This window comes from Diaporthe batatas, assembly GCF_019321695.1.
Source record: "Diaporthe batatas strain CRI 302-4 chromosome Unknown Contig00004, whole genome shotgun sequence".
In the NCBI taxonomy this organism is placed as follows: Eukaryota; Fungi; Ascomycota; class Sordariomycetes; order Diaporthales; family Diaporthaceae; genus Diaporthe; species Diaporthe batatas.
Window position 1 is genome coordinate 359,084 of NW_025408551.1, and position 20,806 is coordinate 379,889.

General features: G+C 59.0%; 5 protein-coding genes across 5 annotated transcripts; 2 read left to right on the top strand and 3 right to left on the bottom strand.

Moving 5' to 3' along the window:
* Positions 1 to 98: 98 nt before the first annotated feature.
* Positions 99 to 3,089, bottom strand: KVR01_004651 (uncharacterized protein). Its single transcript, XM_044787974.1, has 3 exons — positions 2,409 to 3,089; positions 2,184 to 2,322; positions 99 to 2,075 (listed from the first exon to the last, which is right to left on the bottom strand). Exons 1-3 carry the CDS (start codon positions 2,490 to 2,492, stop codon positions 688 to 690), a joined length of 1,611 nt encoding a protein of 536 aa, XP_044646815.1. The 5' UTR covers positions 2,493 to 3,089; the 3' UTR covers positions 99 to 687.
* Positions 3,090 to 3,504: 415 nt separating this feature from the next.
* Positions 3,505 to 6,210, bottom strand: KVR01_004077 (uncharacterized protein). Its single transcript, XM_044792658.1, has 3 exons — positions 5,804 to 6,210; positions 4,873 to 5,732; positions 3,505 to 4,793 (listed from the first exon to the last, which is right to left on the bottom strand). Exons 1-3 carry the CDS (start codon positions 5,913 to 5,915, stop codon positions 4,176 to 4,178), a joined length of 1,590 nt encoding a protein of 529 aa, XP_044646241.1. The 5' UTR covers positions 5,916 to 6,210; the 3' UTR covers positions 3,505 to 4,175.
* Positions 6,211 to 6,553: 343 nt separating this feature from the next.
* On the top strand, positions 6,554 to 11,394 carry KVR01_004122 (uncharacterized protein). The gene is made up of 2 exons (XM_044794445.1): positions 6,554 to 8,250; positions 8,518 to 11,394. The coding sequence occupies exons 1-2, from the start codon at positions 6,816 to 6,818 to the stop codon at positions 9,360 to 9,362; spliced, it is 2,280 nt and encodes a 759-aa protein (XP_044646286.1). The 5' UTR covers positions 6,554 to 6,815; the 3' UTR covers positions 9,363 to 11,394.
* Positions 11,395 to 13,854: 2,460 nt separating this feature from the next.
* Positions 13,855 to 16,923, top strand: KVR01_004785 (uncharacterized protein). Its single transcript, XM_044782085.1, has 2 exons — positions 13,855 to 15,502; positions 15,671 to 16,923. The coding sequence occupies exons 1-2, from the start codon at positions 14,927 to 14,929 to the stop codon at positions 16,058 to 16,060; spliced, it is 966 nt and encodes a 321-aa protein (XP_044646949.1). The 5' UTR covers positions 13,855 to 14,926; the 3' UTR covers positions 16,061 to 16,923.
* Positions 16,901 to 19,419, bottom strand: KVR01_004329 (uncharacterized protein). The gene is made up of 2 exons (XM_044792505.1): positions 18,580 to 19,419; positions 16,901 to 18,476 (listed from the first exon to the last, which is right to left on the bottom strand). The coding sequence occupies exons 1-2, from the start codon at positions 19,354 to 19,356 to the stop codon at positions 17,772 to 17,774; spliced, it is 1,482 nt and encodes a 493-aa protein (XP_044646493.1). The 5' UTR covers positions 19,357 to 19,419; the 3' UTR covers positions 16,901 to 17,771.
* Between the last annotated feature and the right edge of the window lie 1,387 nt (positions 19,420 to 20,806).

Here is a 20,806-nt window from a genome sequence, read left to right on the forward strand (position 1 = left end):
GCGATTAAGCCACCAATCTGACGCACTGAAGCAGTTCACGGTGTCGGTGAAGGGGATCAAACCCCGGGTGGCAACGGCTGGCTGGCCAGAGGCATAAATATGGTTGCGACTTGTGCGGCGGTGTATCATAGCACTTCAAACTATAGCCCCAGGGGTTTATGACATTCTGGACTGGGGTCTAGGTGCAGAGCTGACCGAGCCTCACGTGCCGGCCAACACGAACGTGATATTGAAGGGGGGAGAGCACGCAGATTGGCGCGGAGGTTGAGACTAGAAAGACAGCCATCAGTGACCTTGGGGGTATTCTTCTTGGCGAGATAAAAGAATAAGCAAAAAAAGAAGATTGGTTTGACCGTTCAGCCGTTGCGATGAAGACGATCGTGTCGGACGAATCCAGGGGATAATCCGCATCCAACAGTAAGCATCTGCTTTTTCTCCCCGCCTCCTCCAACACGACCACGCCCCGTCCAATCCCCAGCGCCCACCAAGCCTTAGCCCATCCGCATCGTGAGTTGTCAAAAGCCACCCCCAGTCAGAGCAATTTGTTTTTGTTCTTCCTGTGTCTCACATGCCCTAGACAATTCCGGGCTTCCCCGTCTGGCCATTTCGCCATTGCCCAACGAGCTCATTTCTCCATCAGGAAACTTTCCCATGGCAGATTTTGTGATGAGTCGCTTTCCCCCCTCCTCAGCTCTTGTCTGCGCGGCGTGAGCTGCCATCTGCAATCACGACAGCAGACTTCTTGCCGCCGTGCTTCTCCTTGCCCTTGTCCTTGCTCTTTGACGTGGATGATGGCGTCGAGCAGACGGAGGCCTCAACAGCCGGCCAAGCCCCGCTCACCACCAGCGGCATGCCCTTGCTGGCAGACGAGGTCGAGGAGACCTTCTTGTCACCCCTGTCGGAGCCCCTCTCCTTGTCTCTGTCCCTGCGCTCGGTCCTCCTGCCCTCCTCCCTCCTGGAGCTAGAATTGTGATGCCTGCCGCTCCGGTGCCCGTGGCCGTGGCCCCTCGTTGGCGGGCTCGCCACGGCGCCGCAGCCTCCGACCCCGACGACCTCTCCCTCCTTCAGCAACCGCGCCTGCAGCTTCCTTCCCTTGAAGTCTGCCCCCTGCAGCCTGGCCTCCATCCTCCGGGCGACGTCCGCGCTGCGAAAGTGCACAATCGCATGGCCACGCGGGCAGCCCTCCTTATCGAGCGGCACTTCCACTCGGCTGATGAGGGAGGCCTCGCGACCCGCCGCCTCGCTAATCATCCTGCGGACCTGATCCTCGGAGGCGCGCCGCGACAGCTCGCGTATGAGGATGCCGCGCTGCTCGGTGTAGACGAAGCCGCCGCCGCCGCCCGGCCCCACGCCCTGGCCCATCGTCAGGTCCGCCATCTGGTTGTTGAGGGAGGCCATGTTGGGAGGAGGAGGAGGCGGCGGTGGTGGGTAGAATTCGCTATAGGGTTGAACCGGTTGCACCGCGTACGAGGCCGATTGGTTATACAACGCTGGCTGTCGGTCTGGTGCGGTCTGGTAGCCGTAGAAGGGTTGCTGTGCCTCCGCGCCCGGGCCGTAATAGCCGTATGTTGTCGTCGGCAGGCCTGGCTGCGGATAGCTTGGCGTGAGGATGTCGCAGGTCGGCATCATAGTGCCGTGCGAGAACGAAGCGCCAAGGCTCGTCATGTAGCTGGACGGAGACATGGGCATGGAGAAGCTTCCGCCATCCTGTACAAAACACGTAGGCATCAGCGCCTGAGCAGCCGGCACATGGTAGTGGCAGTGATTCTGCAGAGGGCCTCGGTCGCTTTGTGGGAGTGAATGCAAGTGGTACGAAGACGCGGTTAGATCGACACGCACCTGACCGTACGCCGAGCTTACCGTGGACGTGGGAGAGGATATCCCAACGGTGCTCGGATAGGACACTGGGCCTCCTGCAAACAGGAAGGTTTCAGACGCTGAGTCGACAGCTGATTTCGGGCTGCTGCTGGCTGGGCGATTTGTTGGTCCCAGATCACGTACTTTCAATGGCCTCTCCGCGTTTCTGTCATCCGCTATCACCGCCCGGCCTTTGAACTCTTTGCCATTGAGCAAATCTGCAAACCCCTTCTGTCAGATCATCTGGAAGCCAGAATGTCGTGCATGTCATCTGGCATGAACTTCATGCTGGGGGAGTGGAGGAGGGGGGGGGGGGGTTACTGTACCGAACGCTGCCTTGAAATGCTCAAACCCCTTTACTCTGACCCATCCAGATGTGCTCTTGGGGAAGATTTCCACGTGGTCTACCACGCAGACCTGTCTCACATGATCCTTTACCTCCTGCCATGACACATTGAATGGAAGCTAGGGCACGACGCCGTCAGCGCACCGTTCTCGGCCGGGGTTGTATGTGCCGCGAGTTCTCAACAATCTCTGGAGGTCTCACACACGTTTGAGATTGGGATGTAGTAAGTGCCAGTCTGGTTTCCCGGTGGAACCACGTCTCTGGGTATTTCGTAGTCCGGAACTGTCATGGCTGCTGTCTCGGGATGCCACAGGGCGAATCACTTGAACGGCGGCGAGAGGCCGTGAGAGAGGGTGCACGAAAGGCAGCCAGCCGGTAGTACAGTAATGACAGCTGGAATAGTTCAGCCAACGAAAGAGTAGCACACAATTGAGTCTAAATGTCTGCGTTGCGGGTGGTGACGGTATGTCCTCTGGCCTCAGAGGAGTACACCTTGGGGGGATGAAGGGGTATCCATGTTTATATTCACATAATAGCATGCAGTCAACTTCGTCAAGACGACCCCAGACTGACCACGCATGCTGTAGGGCAGGGCATGTTCTGCGGCTCAAGATGTCGACGGTCGACTCTACCGCGAGCGTTGGGCCCAGTCGTGTCATCTCCCGAGCTATGGCTATCTCGGCTACTGCTCCGTGCATCTGCGTGGCGCCCAGGCGCAGCCAGCAGGTAGTATTTGACGTGCTGTTTGCCTGTGCTTCTGAGAAGTAATGATAGGGGCATCCAGGGTCCTCGCACCCAGACCATTGGCTCCGGATCCCCTCTCCGGCATCCGAGGTTGATACTAATGGGCTCGAAGATCGGGCCGGCGCCGACATGTCCTGGCAAGTCACAGTCCGGACGCATGGTCGCTGCAGGCGTAACCGCCACTTGAACGGTCTGGCTTGCGGGAATGCAGCCATGATCTCATGAAGCAAACAATGTGGATGACCTGTCCTCGCCTGCATTCGCATATGTATCAGACATGGATATAAGCGTGGCGTGTCTGAGCGGTGCCTGAGCCTGGTTTCCGGATTCCTTTCACTGTGGTCAACTTTGGTTTAGGCGGCTCAATGTGGGGGGTTGGACAATGGCAGGACCCTTGCCCTCCCCCATCCCCTCGCAAGCAGCATCTGCGGGCATAAGCGATTGTGGCCAATGGAGTGCCGTAGCTGTTCCAGATGCAAGCCACGACACCAGTGACAGCTGACAGCTCGTGTCTCGGATTGGATCGTTCTCGCTGCCGCAGTGCTTGTGTAGCGCGGCCGGTAAGAAAAGGACTGTCTCATTCGTTCTTGGTAGATGGGATGCCTAGTATTTGATTTGACCGGCTTCCTGGACCAGATGCAGTTTGCTAATCTTGCGACGGGGTAAAGACCCGGTAGGGCTGTGCACGTACGAGGGTTGAAGGTGTCTGCCCCCTCTTGGAACAGATGATGCAGGTTGACCTCCTTCGTCACGGCAGCGAAGCTCAGTACGAGACGCCAGAGAGAACAAGTTGTGGTGGCACCAAATCGTTGCCTCCGGCCTGCCGGCCTGTCATATGCGCCCAGTGTCCTGCATACAACCGAGATCCAATAGGTGCTAGTGAGCGGGTCCCACGTCGTTACGGCTGAGAAGCATGTCTGAGATGCAGGCTTCATAATTGGGAGAAAAAACAACGTCGAATGACTTGAGTACAGGATCTGGTGGCTTGCGGGTTGCTTTTTGTCTTTTGGGACTAGGAACTCGTCAAGATACCCCCGGACGAGCTAGCCCACAATAAGAACAATTGAAAGGGTGAAGCCGCCTTGCAGGCATCATTTTTGTGCTCGAATCAGAATAGTGACGAACGAGTCCGGAGTACCGAGTCCGAAGCAGGTGATCGATCGCGTTACGGTCTATCGCGGTGAGGTGTACAAAGTGGTTGCGGCAACTATCTGAGACAGCATCGTGATCAAGTCCTTTTGAAACAAAAGGTGTCATCGAGCTCACTGGTTTCCCCTTCGGACATGTTGTCAACGTGTGCATCCGTGACATGTGGGGGCGTCCCGTACTGCAGGCTGTTCTGCTGGTCAGCAGCAGCCCAGGGAACGGGCTCGTCATCGTCGTCTGCCAGAGAAGCCAGCATGTATCGACTGCTGTCAGATGCAAACAAAGCGGCTGGTTCCAGGCCGTCTATTTGCAGCCAAAGAACCTGCACTTTGCCGTTTGAGAGTCGTCCAGAAAAGTCGATGGGCCTTGGGCCTTCGGACAAAGGATCCCACGTGAAGGCCAGCGAGTGATCCGACTCGCTTTCGCAGCTCACGAGCAGTGTCTCACGGATGGTAGGATGCCACGAGACCCTCGACACGCTCCCATGAAATACAAGGACTGCCCGAAGCTCAGCAGCCTCGACATCCCACACCCATAGGGTGCCTGGCGAGTCTTCGAGCTTTGTAGCAAGGAGAGTCGAGGACGGGTCAAATACGGCGAGGGCGCAACCGCTGCTCCCAGACTGCCTAGTGGGTGGGAAAATGGCCTGCGGAGCACGAACAAAATGGTGGCCAGCAGCGCTAGCCTGCTCCTGCCAAACCTGCTAGACTCAGCATCAACAGCACGAAGGGGGGGGGGGAGGTGTGGCGCGGGAGGATCTGCAGCTCAACGTCTCGTACCTGGAGGGTATCTGTGGGTACTATGCTATTGGGGTGCTGCAGCCGCAGGGATTCGGTGACGGACGCCATGTCCAGAATGCAGATGCGCCTACTGGAGTCCCCGATGGCCAGACGGCGGGCATCTGCAGAGAACTCGAGCAGCTTGACGCCGGGGCCAAGCCGCAGGTCGTTGTCGGCTGGTACAAGGGGCTGGGGGCCAGACCAGGTCTTGAGCAGGTTGCCATCCGAGGAGTAGAACAAGATCTTGTGGCCGTGGGCCGGAGCCTCCCATGTTAGGAGCCAATGGCCGCCTGGGGCCCATATCAGACCCTGGGCATCAAGCGTGTCCGGGAACCAGGACCTCTCGGCTTGGAGGGAGGTAGGGTCATGTATGCTTATCATGTCCTTGCCTGACATGCGTGTCAGAATGGACAGGTGGGCGGTCCGCGGCCGGAAGCAGAAGCCCCTGCAGGAGGCGGAGGGGGTGGCATGGAATTTGGGATTGGCTATCTCGACGGCCTTTGAGGAGCGCAGGTCGAAGACGGCAAACCTGAGCCCCAGAGAGGCGCAGAGACAGATCTGGTAGTCGGATGCGCCAAAGCCGACCAAGACTGGTTTTGCTGCAGGGGGCAGGGGGTTGCGTATGGTTGCATGGAGGCCATCCTCAGCGACGGAAAAGACGAGTATCTGGAGGGCTGAGGCGACCAGAAGCAGGCTCGAGGTCGGAGACCACTGGAGAGACGTCACGGGCGCGGGCAAGTCGCGTGGCAAGTCGATGTCTCTGATGGTCTGCAGGTTCTCAACGGCCCGGATGTGCAGTGAGGAGGCAGACAGCGATGCCACAAGTTTCCCGTTGGGGCTCGGTGCGCAGTGGAGCGAAGCTGTTGGCGACGATCAGCGCCTGTGGGTTTGGGAGGGGAGGGGGGGAGGGTGCTCGGAGCGGTCATCTCACCCTGGAAGCTGTCTGAGAAGCGCATGTTGAGTGGCTGCCTGCCCTGGCGACTGCCAGACTGGATGAAGCTGGTGATGATGGCTCCTTCGATATCCTGGCTCCTTTCAGGCATGTAGGAGTAAGGTTAAAAATTGACTAGCATCAAACTCGCTAAGGCAGGCGATATATCACAACACTCATTGCTTGGTCGTTGTCAAGTCGCATGTGCGGACTGTGTTATTAGACGGCTGCTGCATGGGACAGCCCGTCGCGTATCGAGCTGATCGTGCTCTGCAGCAGGCAGGCGGGTGACGAGTGACGAGTGACGAGTGACGAGCGACGACTGGGAGACTGGGAGACTGGGTTGGCGGGACGGCAGGACGGACGGGTTCGTGCAAGGGAGGCAAGGACATAACGTTGTGCGCCCACCAGTATCACCGGGCCTGAGGTGCAACAACTCAAAACACATGCCATTTGAGAATCTAGATGCCGCATACCTATGCTTTGCACCGTAATCAGCCCAGTCAGGCCCAAGCCCTGTCCCACGAGAACTCGCTGTAGGGCACCAACCGCCTATGGGCCAGGGCACCTGGGCAAGTTTGGCTAGCGTCCAACCAACCAAACGTTGACCGTGCCCCGTAGATATCCTGCCGTCATAATCGCCGGGCCAGGCCGGTCAGAGGTCAGCCGTCGCGGACCGGCACCGGGCCCTCTCCCTACGGTACGACCTCACCTCGTCTCCCCTCTGCCTGTCTGCCCAAAAGCCCATCGCCACCCGCGCGAGTGGTACGCTACGCCCTTGCTGACTCACCACCACATCTAGCCATCTCGGACACCTGTATCACTGCGGCTTCCTACATATCGCCGGTCTCCAGAATGCCTTGGGGCGAACAATATCTTTATTCTTGACGGCTGACCTGCCAGATATGGCTTACCAGATGTGGCTGTGAGACTCGGAAGACGTGCCGCATCCCATCACATCGCCTCGCACCACCTGCCCACGTCGGTGTCCCGCTACACCACCCACGCCACAATGGCCTTGTCCATGCGCGTCATCTTGAGGCCGCTGGGTCTGCGCCAAGGGCCTCTTCCTCGTCCTCACCAGTCCGGCATCCAACCAGCCGCACCTGTGGGCACCCGGCAACGTCTCTGCCAGGTTCGTGGCCCGAGCATCACCACTGCTGCCGCTCCCAATGCTACACACCTTCACCTGTCGGGCCAGCATGCAGCCCAGGGCCTGCATGTCCCGCCCTCGGTCGCCCCATCGCCCCCACGGCGAGAACCACAACCACAACCTGAGCCTGCTCCCGCCTCCTCCTCCCGACGCTCTGCAATCAAGGATGCCAGGCCATTCTCCGACTTCCTGACAGACACCTTCGACCGCCAGCATGACTACCTCCGCATCTCCCTCACGGAAAAATGCAACCTGCGCTGCGTCTACTGTATGCCCGAGGAGGGTGTGCCGCTCTCCCCTGCCCGTGAACTCCTGACCACCCCGGAGATCGTCCTGCTTGCCTCGACCTTTGTCTCTCAGGGTGTCACCAAGATCCGCCTGACCGGCGGCGAGCCCACCGTGCGCCCTGACATCCTGCCGCTCATGCAGCAGCTCGGGGCCCTCCGCCCCCATGGCCTGCGGGAGCTGTGTATCACCACCAACGGCATCGCCCTGCATCGCAAGCTGGAGGCCATGGTCGACGCTGGCCTGACCGGCATCAACCTGAGCCTCGACACCCTTGACCCCTGGCAGTTCCAGGTCATGACCCGCCGCAAGGGCTTCGCCGCCGTGCAGAAGAGCATCTCGCGCATCCATGAGCTCAACCGCGCCGGCGCCGGCCTGCGCTTCAAGATCAACTGCGTTGTCATGCGCGGCGTCAATGACCGTGAGGTCCTCGACTTTGTCGACATGACCAGAGACAACAACGTCGAGGTCAGGTTCATCGAGTACATGCCCTTTGACGGCAACAAGTGGAGCAAGGCCAAGATGCTCAGCTACTCCGAGATGCTCGATTCCATCCGCCAGCGCTACCCCTCGCTGTGCAAGGTCCAGGACCACAAGAACGACACAAGTAAAACATGGCACATTCCCGGGTTCGCCGGGCGTATTGGCTTTGTGACGAGCATGACACATAACTTCTGCGGTTCATGCAACCGCCTGCGCATCACCAACGACGGGAACCTCAAGGTGTGCCTGTTCGGAAATGCGGAGGTGTCCCTGCGAGACATATTGAGGGAGGCGAACAGCGGGGATCCCATCGATGATGACGCTCTCGCAAGGCTGAAAAAGCTCGCCATGGACCGACAGCTCCCGGCACTCCCCGCATCTGAGGAGGCCGGGAAGGCCCTGATGTTGGCCTCAAATTCCGAGGAATTGCTGAACGTAATCGGCGCGGCGGTTAAAAGGAAGAAGGCCAAGCACGCAGGCATGGGCGAGCTGGAACACATGAAGAACAGACCAATGATATTAATAGGTGGGTAGTTTCCGTTGTTCCACCTGCGTCACATTCGGATGGTATATATACCTTGCACTGCATTGGGATTCGGGCCTGTGGTTGGGCCGTTAATTCTTGAATTGAATCTTTTCTGGAAAGAACTTCGAAGCCTTCTTTTTTTTTTTTTTTTTTTGGTTTGTCTTTTTGAGCCAAGCACATCTGGACATGGTCGAGCTGCTGTATAAGGTTTTGAGCATAGCAAGGCAGTGAAAGCCGGATGGGGTGGCTAAGTTTTGTGACATATAGATGGGACGATTTTGCCCGCCCGCAATGAGACATACTTCCAAAGTCCAGCCGTCCGAACCTCGAGAGGCAGTATACGGCACGTCACGACTCCGTGGGTGCCCTGGTGGTCGTCTCACCAGCCTCTTCCTTTCCATCTCCTCCCAAACAAGCCTGCCGCCCGCCTCTTTTCCAACTCGAGGGTTCTATTCGAGCCCCGCGACAACATCACGCCGTCGAGCCGCGCTTCCCCCGGCAGCAAGTCCCCGTCGACCCGAGGTGGCCGGTCCCAGGCAGAAGAATGGCCAGAAGCTCCAGCTCCAGCTCCAGCTCCAGCTCCAGCCCCAGCTCCAGCAACACTGACGCACCTCTCCGCCAAGGGCGAGGCGCACATGGTCTCCATAGCCCACAAGCAGCCCACGACACGCACGGCGCGCGCCGTCTGCAGCGTGCGCTTCTCAGCACCGCTCGCGCTCCAGCTGATCCGCGAGAACGGGCACAAGAAGGGCGACGTGCTGGGCGTCGCGCGCGTCGCGGGGATCATGGCGGCCAAGCGGACGCCCGACCTCATCCCGCTGTGCCACCCGATCATGCTGTCGCACGTCAGCGTTGAGCTGGAGCCCAGGGCCGGCGGAGCCTCGCCGGCGGAGGCGGAGGGTCCTCACGTGCTGGACGTGTCTGCGACTGTCACGTGCGACGGCAAGACGGGCGTGGAGATGGAGGCGCTGACGGCCGCCTCGGCCGCGGCGCTTACTGTCTATGACATGTGTAAGGCCGTGGATAAGGGAATGTGCATTGAGGGTCTCCGGGTTGTGCTCAAGGAAGGAGGCAAGAGTGGGAGGTGGGTGGAGGGCATGAAGACCGAGTGACCCTGTGCAAAGTGATCCCAGGCTTCTGGGAGGGCACCCTGAGGGCAGGCACCTTCAGTCTTGGCCTCAGTCTTGCGCGTGTCAGACTGACGGCTCGTCCATCGTATTCAAGATGCCGCTGCCTTCACTGGGTTTGCATGCGGTCGCATTTGGATGTCCTGCCCATCGGTTGAACCTCCTCCGAGCCCACCGCGACGATCTCCAGAGCTGCCTCTCGTGATAGCCCTGGTCACCGAAAGGCAGGCGACAGCACAAGCCTTGGCGCACCCTCGCTGCTCTAGCCAAGGGGTTCGTAAATTGAACCTCTGGTGGGATAGACTGCCTACTGTTACGTACTAAATCCACCTGCGGGTAGGGAGGGGACTTTAACAAAAATGGCTCACATGGGGAACAGCAGCTGGAGAATGAACACTTAAGGTATTATCGGAGATTATCACTTCTACGGGCTCCAGTGTTTCTATGGTATCAAGGGACCTTCTCGTCGTGTAGTACCCACTGACTTGGTGCACGCAAAGCGGATAACCTACAGCAGTCGTAAATATACCACACCCCTGCCGACTCCAATATGCAGGGGAGAACATCATCGTCAACATAGTCTTACGATTTCGTGATGCCCACCGAGCTAGTCACTCATATTCACAATGTGCCAGATTTGGATCGCCCAAATCGTGACATTGTGGCAAGAACCCTGCAAATCGAGGCATATAATCTAAACTAGATAGTGCGGCCGCCCGTCTCGCCGATGACGGTCCTCCGGCCTCCGTCAAGCACTGGATCTCGCTAAGCTTTTGCTGTTGCTGGAACGTTGCGGGTCCACGATCTCATGTGCCCTGTCGCCGGCGTAGTGCATGTGTAGGTGACCAAGTTGTGGCCCCTACCCCTCCCGCCAGCCCAGGTATGTCGCCACTGCCGCTTTCGAACCGTGCAATGTAGATACGGAGTACTCTCCGCACCCTCGCATTTACCTCTAATAAGCGCGGCAAATAACCAGATGCTGTGGGGCCGGCCGCATAAGTTCTGGAACTCACCGACTGCTTCTTTCCTGGGTTTTGGGGCGCAGGTCGTCTGGGGATCCCAGCAATCCCGTACTATTTCTGGGGATCTGCCGCATGCCGTGTGGTAACACATTGCTCCAGGACCCTGAATATGCAGACCGACAGAACCACACACGGCTAGGGGTTCTCAGGGTCGTTGGAGGCGCGACACGCGAAGTCACGATGGCATCGCTCCGCTGGGTCTTAGAGCTTGTCGCCCAATGAGGCCCGGCAGGCCCGGCAGGGAGGTGACGAAGCGCGTCCAGTCTCTGGCTAGGCCACTGACTGGGACGAGTAAGTTGAGGCAACTCCAATTGAGTCAGCATTGCGCCAATGCAAACTGCTCACACGTGATGGACCACTCGTGAACGGTCTGCCATGGCCTGCCCGGCCACCTGGCCACCCGGCCAGCCAGTGGTGCGGGGGTGATGCGTATGTGCCCTGAGTGTGACAATGCTGGCTCTTTATTGGAGTATAGTGTGGTGTAGGTGGTAGCAGTAGGGCGAAGCCTCAGATCGTGGGGCGCTGTGGGCTCGCTGGAGACAGCGAGATCAGCGCCACTCAACAAGGCTACGAGAAATGGCGATCAACACGACGGCTGAAGCACAAGGCCGTGGATGCGAGGCTCGTCGCGACGGGAGCTACATCATCCAACTCCATCGGCTGTGGTGCGCCATCGCAATGCGGCTCATCAGGATAAAAAAAAAAACGCTCGGACTCGGCGAGCCTCCGTGCTACCCCTGATCTGGCAAGTTGACGCGTGCGCTCCTTAGATCTGCACGGGATAGGGTCGGCAGTCGGCCGAGTTGACGTCGAAGGCTTGCATGCAGAGAGTGGGCCGGACTTGGCCGAGAACAGGACCCCTACGACGCTACGTGCATATTAAGGCCGGCCCAATGAGAAGACCGCGATAAGTGTTAAAGTCGGCAGCCAATAGCAGGGCCCTGTACTTTTTGAGCATCTAGGATACCCCATCGAGGTGCAGATCCATATGCTTGGGGAGAGAAGAGGGACACAGGCAGCCTCAGTCTTCCCCAGATAAGCCTGCTGAACAGGCTCGTGCGGCCGAGACGAGTCAAGGGCGCATGAGGGAATGTTGATAGCACGGTGACGATTCGACGATACCACCTCTTGAGTTCCAGCAGTGAGTTTGAGGGGATGCGGCCGGCGGGCGGCTGGGCTGGGGCTGGCATTCGCGCGCAGTCGTCGTGGTGAGGACCTCGCGTCTCTGCTTGGATCTCATTGCCAAACAAGAGCAAACTCAATTGAGACCCCAGCAAGCCGATCTGAAGGCGTGGAGCCAGGAGTGCATCCCAGCAATTTCATGACCAGGGGGCCAAGAGCCAATCACAGCCGGATCTTTGTCACGGCCAGAGATAAGGACCCGTCTCGGCAGGCGGTCGGCCGCATTTCTCCAGACCACCAGCAAACAGACAAGCCCCCGGGGGGGGGGGGTGAGACTAGGTCTTGTGGCTGAACAAGACAGCGGTTCGAGGCGGCCTCGGCGGGCTGCAGTCGGCACCGATTAACCACGGCGTTGTGCCGTATGCGGGAGAAGAACTCTGGCGTCTGCACGTCGGCTTGAGTCCTCGCTCGATATGTGTGTGTACAGAGGGATTGGAGAGAAGAGGAATGGTGTCGGCGAAGTCGTTGAGGGGTCTTGGGCGCGAGAAGCGGCTAAGTTCTAACAGTACCATGTAGCTCCGTAGTTGAAAGCAAGGTGATGGTTGAGGGGTCCGTGGGGCTCAGGCGGCAGGGCGAGGTTTCGTCTGGCGCGGAGGTTGCTGGAAGCAGACGGGTAGAATTGGCAGAAAGAGAACAGCGCGGTGGGCCGGCGGGCAGGATCATCTCCAGGACCATGTGGCGTTGAGGCCGACAGCCTCATCAAGCTCGCAAGCAGAGCGGGCCTGTACGTAATGGGACGGTGAGGCGGCGGCGGGCAGCTCGGAGGCTCGCAGGAACGGGAGCAGGAGCAGACGTATTCGGAAGTCGGCCGACAAGAGGGCGCAAGATTGGCCCGTGTGGGCTGTGGGGGCCCTGCGCATCACCTCGACATGTGCCTACGAGTCCGACATGCGTTGACTGACGCGAGGCCGAGTGTCGTGGGGCTGCGGGCAAGCTGGAAGCCTCGAGTCTCGAGCCTCGAGCCTCGAGCTGCAAGCAGTCTGGCTGGGTGAGGGAGGGCGTGACGGGCGTGACGGGCTGGCCTGACGCAGCACGGCTGGACGAAGAGGGACGTCGATGTCGATGTCGATGTTGATGTTGATGTCAGTCGACGATGCAGGCGAGTCAGTCGAAGACAGACAATGCCGCCAGCTGGCACTTGGCCGTGGATGCGGTTTTAAGCCGACGGAAATTGGGTGGATGTCCCCCTACTGTGTATGTATTGATGCTCCGAGCCTGCGACAGCCGACCAAGTGAAGCAGTTCGTCGAGGCCCCACCGCCCACTGCCGCTGGCTCTGCTGCAAGTTACCAGAGACGACCACCCCAGGCATGCAGCTGAGGAATGAGGAATGAGGGGGGCAAGGGAGACGGACGTGAGGAACGAAGCAGCCGACGCAGCCTGGCAGCCAGCTGGTGGTGCGGCTATCTCCGTGGCTTCCGGGAACGGGAGATTGTGATGTGAGATGGAGAGTGAAGGGCTCACGGGCGACCGGGTAGATGCTCGTTGGTCAATGGTCTGCCATACACAGTAGAAGCAGACACGCAGACACGACGGGATAATGGCCCAGCAGCAACGGTTTTCCTTGGGCCAGCTTGCCGTGCCTGTCCAGTGTCCACCATGGCGTCGACACCTTGCTGCATGGGGAAACTGCTCAAGTGTCTCGAGTCAACGGTCGTCGGGGCCGACGGTGTGGGAGGCAGGCATGGGCTTGCAGTGTGCCAGAGCGCCAGAGTGCTTGAGTGCATGTACGCAGGGTGCACTAACTGACAACTTACAAGGTCGGCCAAGTGTCGGGAAATAGGACAGGGCCCCACATGGATCAACCGCGTCGCCGTGGAAAAGTAATTTTCGCTGCAAACCATGCAGTGACGCCCCCCCCCCCCTGGTCAGGCTGGCCGGCTGGTCCCCTGGTCCCCTGGTCCCCCAGTCCTCTAGAGGCAGACAGGTGCACGGACAGCCAGCCATGCCCAGCCATGCGCGAGGCCTGGGGGGCCTGGGGGGCAAGCAGATGTGATTTGATACGGCACCAGCCAGCCAGCCAGCCAGCCCAGCCCAGCGTGGCACATTCACCGCCTTTGCCATGCAGCATCGTCACAGGTCAATTGACTCGACTCCACCTGCAGTCTGGCAGTCTGGCAGTCTGGCAGTGGCAGTCTGGCGTAGAACAGCATATGGCATGTTGCATATTAGTAGTCAGGTCCATCAACAAACAGCAACCACCAAGACGCCGGCCGGCCATGGTCAGCACCACCACCACTGCCCGTCAGACTTGTGCACCCATCCCGTCTCTGTCTTGTCTCTTCCTCTGCCTCCTCTGATCATATGATCGACTGTGTAGAACCTACACTACAACACGGTAAAATCTCATCTCAGCTCGGCAGGTTTCTATTACTCAACACGCCGCCCTCTGGCCCAGTCTCAATCCACCCCGACCCGACGCTGAGGTTGCAGCCGAAGAGGTGCCGTATCCGTCTACGGGTCGCCTCGCCTCAGGTCCTCACCACCTAGGCACTCACTCACTCCCGCTGTCCCGCCCTCCCAGCTGGCCCGAGTTCCAGTACTCCGTACCCCCAGGTTCGAGCCAGCCTGCCAGCCCAGATCCGCTCCGCTACCTGTGCGACACTATCCAGTCGAGCCAGTCCGCTGCCACGCTATTCAGCAACCACGCAAGGTTACCGCCACTTTGGTTGGCCGCTACCCACCCCCCTGCCCAGGCCGCCCCCCCTCCAGAGCCGACAGGCCTGCAACCTACCCAAGTCTCGTTATATACCTAAGCCGCATCCCTCCAACAAGCCACCTCGAGCAGTCGTTTTATCCGCACCCTCCTTTTTGCCTTGTCTTGCCTTGTCTTGCCGCGCCATCCTCCTCCTCCTCGTCGCCGCGATAGGATCCAGTGCACATACTCCCTCTCCTCTCTCTCCCCCTCTCCCCCTCTGCTCCACTTTGGATCTTCCCCTCTGCCAGACAGTCAAGGCAGTCAGTCAGTCAGTCTCTCACAAACGTGCGATCGGCCGCCAATCGTGCAGAGACCTTGTTCTCGGACTCGCTTGCTGCTGTGCACGACTCGGGCGCCGTCATCCAAGCCAGACCGATCCGATCCGACTTAATCCAAAACCAATCCAGCTCATCTCAGCGCACCGCACAGCTGTTGGCACCCCCACGGCCCACCGCCCCCTCGTCGACTCAAATCCACCGGCCCGCCTTTGCATCAGCCAACTACAACTGCCTCCCGCGCCCTCACGAACCATCTATCCAACCCTGCCCGCTCCTACCTTTCCCCTTTGAGCCGCAACACCACCCACGGCCCAACCACCTTGCCTGCCTGCCTACCCTCTCTTGTATCATCCAACACACCCCGCCGAATATGGCCATGGCCGACCTCGTAATGCCCCGACTGCCCGACCAGCAGCAGTCATTCTGGCACCGCCAGCCCACCGGCCACCAGCGCTCCTTCTCCTATCACATGCCACAACAGCAACCACAGCCACAGCAGCAGTCGCAGTTCCACCACACGCTGCAGCAGCAGCAGCACCAGCAGCAACAGCAGGCACAACCAAGACAGCCAACACCGCCACAGTCGCAGCCACTTATCCAGCAATCATCCGACATCTCCCCTCTCAGTACCTCCAACAGCACGTCACCAGTGTCACCAAAGAACTACCACGGCCGCCAGGTACGCCCACTGTACGTGCCTGCCGTGTTGCGTCCCAACGAGTACTCGGCCGGCTCTCAAAAGCCCCTTGCCTCGCCCAAGGCCGACGGAGACGATGACGAGCGCGCCATCCGCTCCAGCGGCAGCTTCACCAGCCTGTTCGGCATCTCGAGCCTGAGCAGGCTGTCCAGGAGGTCCACTGGCGACAGTGGCAAGTTTGTGGACTGGGATTGGGACCTGGCCAACTACCCTCAGGTCCATGGCCAGCCCAGCCGGAAGCACTGGAAGGTATGTGCCGTGCGACAAGACACCAAGCCAACACACACTCTCCCTTACACACGCACATCCACCCGTCTGGGAAACACTACGACAAATGTCTCAGCCCTCTGACATGGCGCCACCCCCCCAGCGCCGTAATCTTAGTGACCACTTTGGCTAACATTGTATTTCGCACAGTCCGATGCCGACTCCGAGGTCTGCGACGACCCGACCTGCAAGAAATACTTCAACTACTTCGTTCGCCGCCATCACTGCCGACGCTGCGGCAACATCTTCTGTGACCCTCACTCCAACTACGAGGTCCCGCTGGACGAGAGCGCCAATTACAATCCTCGTGGCGTGCTCAGCCGCTCATGCGCCCACTGCTATGGAGACTTCAAGGTCTGGCGGAGTCGCAATAGCAGCAACGCCTCCAGCGCCGGCCAGCGCACTGCAAAGGGCTGCCAGACCGTGCCTGTGAGCCCGATCTGCGCCAGCCCCGCGAAGGCAAGCCCGACCACCCCGGGGAAGGCCCAGGCCGAAGTGGCAGTCAGCGTGCCCAGCGACTGGAACTGGAGCACATTCTGAGCTGCACAACCTGGCGACATTTCAGTCTCGGTCGCAAGGGCAATACGAGCCACTTCCCAAAAAAAAATACGGCAATTCATACCACACCATAACTCACGACGAAGCGGTCCGACAGCGGCCTGACCTCGGCCATGGCGGACCAGCCCACTAGCCCAATTCAAGCCGCTTAGAAGCGGCGTAGTACAAATCCGTACTACCCCCAAACCCACCTCAGACCACCTCGGTCCGCCTCAACACTGGACAGCATCATGATCCAGTCCTCTACTACTCTACCTTGCCCATTCCACGCATCGTCGTATTTACCCTTGACGGACTTTTGGTAGATTCCCGGGGTTTGTCTCGGATACTGTTTTCCCAATACCCAGGAGCGCAGCTGTTTTTATGATTTTGATGCTTTTCTGCCGGACATCTGCCTTGGCATGTTTTCTTGCTTGTCGTCTTGTTACAGCGCCGGTGTTCAGGTCTATTTCTCTGTTTTTAAGATGTTAGATTACCAGGCCGGCATGAGCTCTCCGAATTAATGCTGGGCAGAAGCTGCGCCGCCAGCTTTCCCCTTGTTCTGCTCTTACATGCTCTCAGGAGCATACTATTACTTTGGACTCTGGTTTACGGGAAGGAGAGGAGTACCATGTCCTTTTTATGCATCTCTGCTTCTCCCCAGTTCGCGGGCCAATTGGGCCCAAGATTGTTATACCCCTGCTGCGGGGCTCTCGATCTACGATGTTGATTTTACGATCAAAGGGATAGACTTTACGGTAACGAAGACATACAGAGGCACAAGCTCCAGTATCAACCGCCCACTATACTGTGTGGTGGAGAGCTCTATAGAATGAGAACGGAATTGAAGATACACTGAATAACTCATTACGGTCATATATCGTGCTTGTGACAGGCTACGCTGGTGATGCCTCAAGGTCGGTCGAGACCCATATGTGGAGAGCTGAAATGGGCGATAAAAGTACGATAGATTGGAGGTGACTGATCTGCGGCGAGAACTGCAAGATGAATGAACCCTGGGGGTCGGGCCCGATGGTGACATCCTCTCCCAGTCGGTCACACACATATGCATGAACAGGAGAGAACGATAGAAGCGCATACCACCACGTATCACGCTCCGAGACGGGGGGAAGATCCATGTTCAAACTCAGAAAGGCGTCATCGCCGTAGATGAATGTTCTACCGTTTTTAATCCTTCCCACCCTGTAAGAGAGTGTCCATCCCCCCTTGTGTGCGAAAGCCACCGATGCCAGCCCCACCTGCGACACTCGCCCGCTGGACATCGTCACTTCCCCAGATGCCCACGTCCTACGGGCGGGCGGCCTTGGAACATAAAGCCTCAGCTTCGCGCCAGAAACCCGGGCGGAGCCTCTTCGCAAGCACCAACAACCACCAGCGATGCCCCCATCGGCCGTGAAGAAGACGAGGTTTGAGGGGCCCGGTGGCGAGTTGTAAGGGAGAGGCTTTTGCACAGCGAATCGACCTGGTTGTGTGAACCCAATGCTAATGCCTTTCCCTCTAGCCGTTACTCCGTTAAATATGCAATTCTAGACTTTGCCGCTCCGCCAGTCTATTCCCTCTCCTGGATAGAAGTTTTGTCCCGCCAGCCTGCGTCTGTCCTTTTTGTGTTTTCTGGGGTCGCTGCCGGCTTTTGTTTTTAATGAAGGGTACTACATGTGGAATATCATCTTTCTCGCCAGAGTCCATCTTGACCTCAAGCATGCCTCGAGCGTCTCGGGGTCGTCGACGGCTTTGGAACGCGGCTCGCCTTTCCATTTGCCTGGGCATTCGTGTTTGCCTGGCTGCTGGAGGAAGAGCCCTCGCCGTAGACCTCCTGCTGGATGCTCTGAGCAGCATCCCAGCCGGCCTTCTCAGCGACTGTCACCTGGCTCTCGATGGAACCCTTGCCCTTGCCCTGTGCCGAGGTCGCGCTAGACCGCCGCAGGTAGCTGGTGATGAAGAACTTGACGAACAAGTAGGTGAGAGGCGCGAGGTACAGGACGTTGAGCCAGATGGCGAAGGTCTGGCCGGTGGTGTTGATGCAAGGAACAACCTCCTGGGTGTAGACGGTCTGTGTTGTGGGGGACTGCTCGGGCTCAGCGTTAGCTTCGGCCGATGTTGCCTGTGCGGCGGCGGAAGTGGTCACCTTTGATGCCATGCCGAGGACCATCTGCTTGAGGTTGTCCAGGAATGCAGGGGCGGGCGAAGGAACAGAGTTGTCGGGGTCAGCGGGAGCGACAACAGGCGCGGCAGGATCCTGGACGACGGTCTTTGCTACGGGGAGGCTGTAGCTGACGAAGGAGTGGACCATGGCGTACGAGGCGCCGACGAGGAACTGGGTGATTTGCAGGCTCGTCAAAGTTCGCTTGATAAACACAGGGACACGGATATAGAATGCGCTCAAGGTGTAGTAGGTGTACTAAGAGTCAGGCAGTGCCGGTCAGCATCCATGACGGCATGTTATGATTTCGTGGTGGCGGTGGCGGTTCGGACCAGCACAAGGGACGGCGCTATCAACTCACCATCATGGCGTGGATGCCCGAGTTGACAAAGACGAACATCCAGATGGGCGGGGACATGTAGCGCATACCAGCCCACATGCACATCATGGCGCCGGCATGGTGGTAGGTCTGCAGGACGGAGCTCTGCTTGCCCTTTGCCAGGATGATGAGGGTGTCGAGGACCTCGTAGAACTTGCTCAGGTAGAAGATCCAGCCGTAGAAGGCCAGGCCCTCGTTCCAGATGCGGCCGAGGTCGGTACGGCTTGGGGTGCCGTCGCCGGCGAGGGCGACGGTGTTGGAATAGGACCTCCACTGGGCATCGTCCTGGCTGTAGTAGACGGCGTTGCCGAGACCGGCGGGGCCGTGAAGCCTGGTCATGCTGTCGACGAAGCCGTTGAAGCCCTCGGGGCCCCAGGGGTTGACGACGCTGCGGCGCATGACGCCGACCATGCCGTAGAAGGTCCAGGCGGAGTAGACGGCGAGGAAGATGTTGTGGAGGACGATGAAGACATGGAACAGGCGGGTCTTGCTGATGGCCCAGGGCCTCTTGTTGTTGGTGGTGTTGTACCAGTTCAGGAGCTTTGCAGTGACGGCGTAGGTTGCGGCGATGGTGATGGGCACCTTGGGGTCGAGGACGGCCTGGTAGACGTGGTCTGGGATCAGGACGGGCGGGGCCGAGGCGACGGAACCCGGGGCCGGGGGAGGCAGGAACTGCGGCTCGCGCAGGCTGGCCGGGGACAGCATGCTCGTGAAGAGGGCCGGGTCTGGAGTGGTGGCGAAGACCTGGGAGACGTCCATGGTGTAGAGCACGTGTCTCAGACGGGGAATGGTAGAGGGGGTGGTGACTGCGGTGGTGACTGCGGTGGTGACTGCGGTGGTGACTGCGGTGGTGACTGCGGTGGTCGAGGATTTCCAGCCGGGACGGGTCGTGTCACGTACAAGAGGGGGAGGAGGAGGAGGAGGAGGAGGAGGAGGAGGCGCGCAGTTTCACTCACGCAAACGGGGCAGGACAATGAGGGTTTGTATGAAGGGAAGGAGGACTAGTATAAAGCCATTGCGCACAGCTTCGAACATGGGCCATGATTTTTTTTTTTTTCCTTCCTTCACTCCGTCTCGTGTGCTGTGCCTGTGACGCAGCTTCCCCAACAAATTCAAAATTCGGACTCTGGGCCGCCAGTCGGAGGAGCGGGCCAGACCCTGGGAAGGAAAGAGACAAGGGCACGCGGCTGAAGGATGCCGGATGCCAACCACGCGGTGTCCGGCCAGGAGCCGAGGCATAAATAATTGACAACTCGTACCACCGCCTGGTCCATCTGTCGCCAAGGGGAGGGGCAGAGGCGAGGAGAGGCGACACGACGAGAAGGAAGGCACTTGCCAAGGTGTGGCTTTACTGAGACACTTGACATCTCTTTCTCTCTCTCTCTCTGTCTCTCTCCCTGCCTCAGAGACCACACAACGACCGCTGCTCGAGACTGTGCAGTTGGTTTGTCTGCACTTTTTTGAGCCCGACCCCCGAGGATCATCAACACGATACACGATAGGTGCACACTTGAGCAGCACGTGCGGGTAGCAGCTTGACCAGCGTCACGATCCAAAACACGGCGCACCCACGAGACCAGAAGACCAGACCGGGGGCCAATGGCGCCTGCAGGCATTGAGAGACCTGCTTGCAGTAGCAGTAGCAGTAGCAGTAGCAGTAGCAGTAGCAGCCTTCCCGTGGCCTGCCAGGCTGCCCAGGCTGCCCGCCAAAAAACGATGAGGAGGAGGCCCAGGCTCTTGACCAGAGTAGACCCGCTCTCGGTCCGACGTGGCGATGGAACCTCAACTTACTGTGTGTTTTATTATCCACGATAACAAGACGGCGGAGTCGATAAGACGGGGGGGGGGCACAAGAGATGGGGATCCACCTTTGGACAAAAGCCTGTCGCCTGTCGCCTGTCGCCTGTCCGCCCCCTGCCTCGGCTCCAGAGATGGGGCACGATGGTAAGAACCGGAGCCATGATACGGAGTACTGTTTAGTTTGATGTAGGCGAGCTGCGAGCTTGACGTGGGATGGCAGGCAGATGATGGATGGGCGATGCCAGGCCAGGCCAGACCAACGCCAGGCAGATGAACCGACGATGTCTGAGAGAAAGACGGGCTGACGGGCTAGAGCTGACAGCGAGACGGGCAACGGGGTCGAATTTGTTGGGGCGGCTCCAACTACCTCCGTACCAATAATGACTCGGGGCAGGCTTCCAGTACGGAG